Source organism: Falco cherrug, chromosome 1 (assembly GCF_023634085.1).
Source record: "Falco cherrug isolate bFalChe1 chromosome 1, bFalChe1.pri, whole genome shotgun sequence".
NCBI lineage: Eukaryota > Metazoa > Chordata > Aves > Falconiformes > Falconidae > Falco > Falco cherrug.
In genome coordinates this window covers 97,894,411-97,901,707 of record NC_073697.1, presented here as the reverse complement: position 1 = coordinate 97,901,707, position 7,297 = coordinate 97,894,411, and the positions used below count along the sequence as shown (strand labels likewise).

The window sequence follows — 7,297 nt, the reverse complement described above, 5'->3', positions numbered from 1 at the left end:
TGGTGCAGGGGAACGGAGCTGCTGGAAACAACGCTGCAGACTGTCTGGCCTCCCGCAGGTGGGGAGCTCCGGACACCCCTCTGCGGCACACGGCTCCGGGGGGGCCTCACTCCGCTCGAGACTGACTGGCACAAGGGGCTCAAATGTCAGGGGGTCAGAAACACTGCGTCAGGGAGTAATCAAAGAGCCGGCACAGAAACACAGCCCAGGGGGGTTTCAAGGTCACGGTGGGGGCCGCTAGCATGGGGTGCTACTGGTATAGATTATAGGAGTGAAAACCTGTAGTATACTTGAACACCCTAAAAGTACCTGTATATATCATGATCACTGCCTGCAGCCGCCTATGCCTATAGCCAGCTGTAGCTATAACTGCCTATACCTATCTAAATTTGTAGAAACTCGGTGACATGGCAATATAGGAATTCTCCTGTGCAAAAATAAATAATTTATTTGTAAATGACAATATCTGTAGAAATTCAATGACATGGCAACATAGTAATTTTCTTATGCTAAAAGAAATGACTTCTACTGCATGGAATTAGTCCGCAGAGGGCCGAACGTGGCTTTATCAGTTGCTGGGTCCGTTCCCCTGTGGCTGCGAAGCTGCCTGGCTCCTGGTCATCAGCTAAAGGGAAAGGGAAAAAGAACAAGTGAAAATGCTGTTTGCAAAGAGTCCCTGAGTGGAAGCCACTGATAAGAGCCTCGCTGGTGCAGGAAGGGCTGTAACATCAGCTCACGCCCCTGAACAAAGCGCCGTGAGGAGCAGCAGGGCAGGCGCTGCCCTCTCCTCCCAGCAAGCCCCGCTCAGGATGAGCCCAGCGTGCAGCGAGCCCACAGCACGTCAGCCCTCAGCGCTTCATGCCGTAGCGCACCCGACGCGGGAGCGACGCCACGCGCTCTGCTCTGCTCTGCACTGCGCTGGCTCACCTCTGGATCCGGCGCCTGCAGCTGCATGGAGCAGCCCGTGTGCTGTGTCCTGAGGCTGCTTTCTCCTTCGCTGCTGGTGCTGTCAAGGATGGAGAGGGATGCTTTCAGAGGAAGCCAGCCCACCCACGTCAGCGCTCTCACTGCTAACTGAGCACAGGTCCTTCACACCAGGGAGACTTTGCGGGGGCTGGGAGGAAGCTTCTCCTGAGCCCTGACCCACTTCTTTTGGAGCAGAACCACCAGATTGTACTCAAAGAGCAGAGAGGAAAGCTCAGGTGAGGGCGCTGCCTTGGACAGGGACCAAGGCGCTCTGCGACACTGTCTCCCAGGGACCCTTTTGCCCGTTCTACTTGGCTATAAAAGTCTACCTTTGCTGTTTGACACGCGGATAAGCACCAGCCGCGTTACATGGAGTGACACCCTTTCAGCTGCAAGCACACATGAGGGCACCCAGGTTTGCAGCGCAAGGGGACAAGGCAGAGGACTGAAATGCATTTGTCACTGCCGCCGCTGCTGGGTCGCTGCCGCCTGAAGACGCGAGTGCGCCAGGCTGAGGCTGCGCCCCTGCTCCCAGCAGAGCAAAACTTGTTCCTGCAGCGCCGCCGGCCCCTCACCCTTCGGGGCAGCCCCGGCGCGGCTGCCTGGAACGGAAGGCAGAGGTGTTACCTTGGCTGGCTCGGAGAATATCTCGATGGGCCAGACGTGAAGGGTTCCGAGCGGGAGCACTTGGCAGGCCTCTGAGGGGATGGTGACGCACCTGCACGTTCACAGGCCCCTCTCTTCCTCGCTCTGCCCCTCTTGCCGGCCGCCTTCTTCCTGGCCTTCCCTCGTGAGGTGGGAGCGGGCAGCTGTGCATTCCTGCCGGTTGCCGTTTTCCTTGGTCTCCTCGGCAGCTGGGCCTCTTCTGCAGGAGGTCCAGGCTCCTTCTTCATGCAGCGACCTGTGCGCCAAGGAGAAACATCTCCTCAGATGACACAAACACAGCGCTTCACAGAAACAGTCAATGCAGCCGGAGAGATTCAAGACCATTCAGGTAACAAAAGTAGAGCCAACTGCCATTCCAGCAGCATACAGCTTTGCAACCAAGATCTTTGAGGATACTGAGTTCTAAGGATTTCATCTTTCTTGCATAAAATGGTGGAGGATCGAAGATTTGTAAATTTTGGAGACCAAACAGGGTAACAACATCTACTGAGTTTGGAACACGCCCAGTGTTCCTGCAACGTAAAGGAAAACCGTGCGTGTGTCAGTCTGTGTTTTGCCCATACCTTGGCACTTGCTTCTTGTCCAGGGTGGCTCTGCTGATTCTTGTCTCTGCCTCTTGGCTTTAGGAGGCATGGAGTCCTCAGCTGCTGGGCGCAGCACACAGACGAGCTAAAGCAAAACAGATGTCTGTCTGTTTCCATGACAGTTTATTCAGACTTATCCCCATAAAAGCACTGCAGAGCATCCCCCCTCAGCAAGGTGAAGGTTAGTAGGGAACTGTTTGTTCGGAAGAGGTAGGTATCGTTTGCTGACACGTGCATTTGCTCTTACCCAGAGCTTAGGAAGAATGACTGGCTATCACAGGACCTGAGCAAAACTGGACCTGGCAGCATGAGCCGGTCCTGCTGAACAGAACCACCCCGTAGCTGGGGCCTTGCCGCCAGCCAGCCAACAACCCTACCTGCTCCTGTTCATGCTTGTGCCTCTCACACCTACACATGACCCTGGAAAGCCAGTGCCAAGCATGGGGAAAGCAGCCCTAGAGTCCTGTCAGGGTAGCTCTGATCAGGTTCCTGATATTGGCCTGCTATGAGTGGCATCTTAAAAACCAAATGCAAAGACAAAAATCAGTTTAACAGTGATTTCCAAGTCATGCTGCCCACAGAAGTGCCCCTCTTGGCTATCCTTGTTATAACGTCATGTTTTCCTGCCGGTTAATTGCATCGAGGAATAACAAAAGGAGACGACAGAAACCCACAAAACAAAAATAGGAACTAGAAAGGAAAGCATCTGTTATCTTTGTGAGATAAAGTCGTCTTCCACCAGCCAGCTGCCATAGGAGGTGGATGGGACTTGTCCTTCCTGTCAGCACGACCATTTAACACGTGGTAAGCTATGAAATTTTGTCAGATCTCATTTCTATTCATACTGACTTTACTATCACCTAGGACAGGAAAGGCCCAGAAGAACCAACCAGCAAAACACAACGTCACTAGTTAGGACTGTAAGAATGCAAAAGAGCCGTGAAAGAGAAAATGAGCGAGCGTAGCGTTTTCCTAGCTTCTCTGTCCTAGCAGCGAAGCCCAGAGGACTGCCTCTTCCGCGGGCACCCCCCTCCCCGACTCTGCTCTTTAGGTGTACGGAAGCATTAAAGCAGCACCAAGCGGTCTAGTTGGTACCTGTCCAGTGTTCTTGAACAGCAGTAACAGCTTCAGCAGCACCAAGACCTGGTGTTCTCTCCATAGCAGAAATACCAGGCAGCAATATCGAGAAGCGTCTGAAGCCCCTGCTGAGCGCTGTGCGGCACTCAGCACTTCATAAACCCACCGCTCCTCGCTTAGCCTGAGCTCCCGATAGATTCACGTCCTTAACCTTTCTCTCTCTCTCTCTCTTCACATCTACCCTGCGAGACATTCCTCCATCTCCTAGATGGACAGCCTGCGTTGCCTCCTTCCCCTCTTACCTACACAGGTTACACGCCTCTGCTCCTCTCCCACCTGAGCTGTGAGCCACACATGCTGGTTTTAACATCACTCGGATGTGCAAGGCAAACATTTCTGTTGCGCAACTCCAGGGCCTTTAGTTTAGTTTGCGTTACTAGAGCTTTCAAAATCATTATTTGTCAGTAGGTAATACAAGAAAATACTAAACCTCGTGATCCATCCGCTCGTAGATAGGGTACCGCAAGCCACAACTTTGACACGGCAGGGTGACGGGCTCATCATCTGCAAAGCAAAGCAGAGTTACATCCCCTACCAGAGAGAAGTCTGGCGCAGTTGGATCCCTACGCAACAGGCTGCTGTTCTGTGTCACAGGACAGCAACCTGAGCACACGTTAAGGCAACAGTTACTCTAGTCACACTTGCTGAATTCATTCCACATCAGCAAATCCACGCCATCCAGCGTGAGAGTAGTGTTTTGGGGTCCAAGATAGAGCCAGCGGGCTGCTAAAAAAGCCCACGACTGCCTCCAATAAATCCTTTAGCACCATTTCTCCTTCCACAACCAGCTGACGCTTCATGTCTGCCCCGCTGATAATAGTCTCAGCGATGTCCGGGACGTCACTGCAGAGATGCGCAGTGCTACAGACGTGACCCCACATCCAGATCTTACCTACCCTGCTGCTTAACCGAGGAGGAGCGCAGCTGCCGCACAACCCCAGGCAGAATGTGCCGCGAGCAAACAACTCCCGCTTTCATTGCGAAGCTCGATACTTTGAGACAAAAGAACCGGCAGTGGCCTGGGCTCTCACCCCAGGGACCTCAGCAGTCCTCTGTGTAGCTGGCTTATACCTTTGCAGTTCTGTTCCACGGGAAAATCAGCCCACTCCCAGTGGCTCTGGAGCTGTCATTACCCAGTGTTTTCCCAGAAAGAGTTACAAACCCTTACGCTTGGATCGGCTGCCAAATGTCCCATATGAAGCTGGTTATTACTCATCTCTGCACCTCACCTCGCTTCTGATTTCTTTGTGCTGCTGAAACATTGCTTCTGCTAATGTCCTTAAGGGGTGTCCCCTACACAGCTGCTATAAATCTGCTTTTCTAGCCCCTTGGGCATTCCCCACAGTGGCCCAGCACAGTTACCTGTTCCTGATTCTCTTCCACTGTGCCGGAGGTCTTGCAAATGTGCATCCTCATCCTCAAAGTCAGACGGTGCACTTCCTCGGGTTTGTACCCCCACTAGCCCGCAGACCCGAGGATGTTCTTTCAGGTCTCGCACCAGTATGTAGCGGTGGCAGTTTTCGCATTCCTCCGTCCGTGTGCTGCAGTAAAGTTCATGGTCAACCATGGCTCTCAAAGGCAGCTGTATTTCGCAGTAAGGGCAGAGGACAAGTCGCAGAAGGCACACAAACGCCTGGAAAATAGAACGAGGGATTATTCTTCACATATGGAAGAGCGAGGCAAAGGTGGAGGGAGGTTCCCCGTTTGCTGAAGAGCTGAGCGGTCCATTCTTTCTTTAGCCAGATCTAAAGCTACGCTGAAGGATAGCCTGGAGTAAGATAGCACGCGAGAAATGTGAAGACCAGCAGGCTGTGTAACCTGTGTAGTCATAAACACGCCAGCTGAAGCACTCCGAAGACTCAGGACATTCCTTTAAAACCTGTCATACTTGGACAGCAGATTCCTTCCCACTGTGCTTCTTGAAGATAGCTTTCAGGGCCAGTCTCAAAACCCAGTCCTGATCCCATTGCACTGGGCACTGCTAAGAAAACTTCTCCGTGTGTGTTCTGCGAGGGAACAGATTTACAGCTCACTTACTACTCGGCAAGAATTGCTTGCCTATGTCCTTCACCCGCGACTGAATGACAGGTAAGTTGCCCTTCCAGAGGGGTTACAGAGAGATGAAAGCCCTGTTAGAATAGCAGATGCTGCAAGAATACGTCATCATTTGCTTTACAGGCAAAACTAGAACCACTACGCACAAACGTGCAGGATGAAGTGCTTCCAGGGGTTTGACCTGGTCATATCTTCACCGTTTGAAAATCCTTTGTTTGTCAGCAATAAGCAGACTTAGGTGGCACTTGCAGAGCTGTCTGCAAGGGGGGGCCATAGGAAGGGAAGGGGCTGACATTGATTACAGGATTGCCTGTGACGGCAGCCAACTGGAGTCAGAAATTGAAAAAACCCCTGTTGATTTTACAAACTCTTTTCAAAGTCTGTTGGACATCATGACTTATTAAAATGCACATGACCACTGCAGCAGTCAGAAATGCGTCATGTGAAAGGACCGGAAGAAGTGGAGTTCATCATATTCGGTGTTTCTGAAACAGCGCACCATTTTTCATCCTCATCACTAACAAGGACAAAATCACCAATTATCGCAGATAACCCTTGGATATGAAGACTTGAGCAGGCTCCACTGCTTGAAGGCAGTTTCCAACCACCTTCTCTCAGAGGGTGTGAATTTAGGGCTCGATAAAAAGGGTGCCTCAATCACAATTTGCAGTCCGGCTCCTGGCTGACAGAAAGGCTCTGGAATCGGTGCTTGGAAATGCCATCGAGTAGCTTCAAAACATCTCCTAACATCAATAGATGTTCACCAACCTTGTGGTCCTCCAAGTGTTGTTTTTCCATCTTCATCCCACACTCGCAGGTAACCTACAATAAACAGACCTCATGAGATTAATTGCCACAGAGGACAGCAGTTTTAGAGGAGGAATGCGTTTCTCACCTCCACGTGCTCAGATGCAAAATGGTTCTTCATTTCCGAAATTGGGATGTAAACCTCGCAGTACTGGCACGCTGCAAGAAATCTGCTGCAGTGGACTTCATGAATCGTGAAATTAGAGGCAGGAATATCCTTGTTGCTGTGAGAAACATCACAGAGGTTACTTTGCAGAAAATAACACTGACCACAGTTGCAAGCAGTTTTTCACAGCACAAAAATCCTAAGAAAGCTTTTGATGAATTCATGGTTTAGAGAACCGAGTAACTAAAGAGCAAGGCAAGCCCAGCCAGGCCTCCACGTTCCTTCATAGGTGGGATATTAACGCCTATAGCATGCAAAGCTCACAATGTTCACACTACATGGAGATAAAATGAAGGGGGGTGGGTTTCATTATGAGAAAGGCAAATTTTGCAGCATAAACAAGTTATCACCAGGTTCAAGGTGATGAACTAATTAGTAAACTCATCCGTGAAGATGACAGTTTCTTCCTGAAACTAACCGGGCTATGAGAGGTCGAACAGTGCTCTGCTCGGAAAAACTACAGAACAGACCCTCTTGGGCCAGATTTGCTCAGTGAATGATAGCAGTAGCCATCTTACTCTGGAGCCAACACTCCCCCGCTCACCCCCTTCCCAAAAAAAGACTCATTTTCCTGTCTGGAGGACAAGGCAAGGCTTACAAACAGAGAAGATCCAAAAAGAACTGAGGCACTCTGAGCTTCGCCCTTGTTCCTGCCTCAGGCAGGTAGCATCCTTTCTAGACGATGCTCCCCAGACTAAAGCACAACTCAGAACACCAGCATTAGTTCTATAACCTGTTGTGCCTTCCCATGTCACCAAGGAGAAAACCAGCAGAGCCGTTCAGTTTTCTCCTTGGCCAGATCCCGAGCAGGCAACAGCCCGGCAAAGCAGCAAAGTCCAACAGCAGCATCTCAACTGCACGTACACAGCTGCTTGCAAACCAGCCGGGCTGATGCTGCCAGAAACTGCTTGGAGTC

At 51.1% G+C, this 7,297-nt stretch overlaps 1 protein-coding gene across 1 annotated transcript; it reads right to left on the bottom strand.

Moving 5' to 3' along the window:
- Window positions 1-2,115: 2,115 nt before the first annotated feature.
- On the bottom strand, window positions 2,116-6,624 carry LOC129735401 (TRAF-type zinc finger domain-containing protein 1-like). Its single transcript, XM_055702718.1, has 6 exons — window positions 6,304-6,624; window positions 6,177-6,230; window positions 4,716-4,986; window positions 3,784-3,857; window positions 2,196-2,301; window positions 2,116-2,144 (listed from the first exon to the last, which is right to left on the bottom strand). The coding sequence occupies exons 1-6, from the start codon at window positions 6,334-6,336 to the stop codon at window positions 2,116-2,118; spliced, it is 567 nt and encodes a 188-aa protein (XP_055558693.1). The 5' UTR covers window positions 6,337-6,624.
- Between the last annotated feature and the right edge of the window lie 673 nt (window positions 6,625-7,297).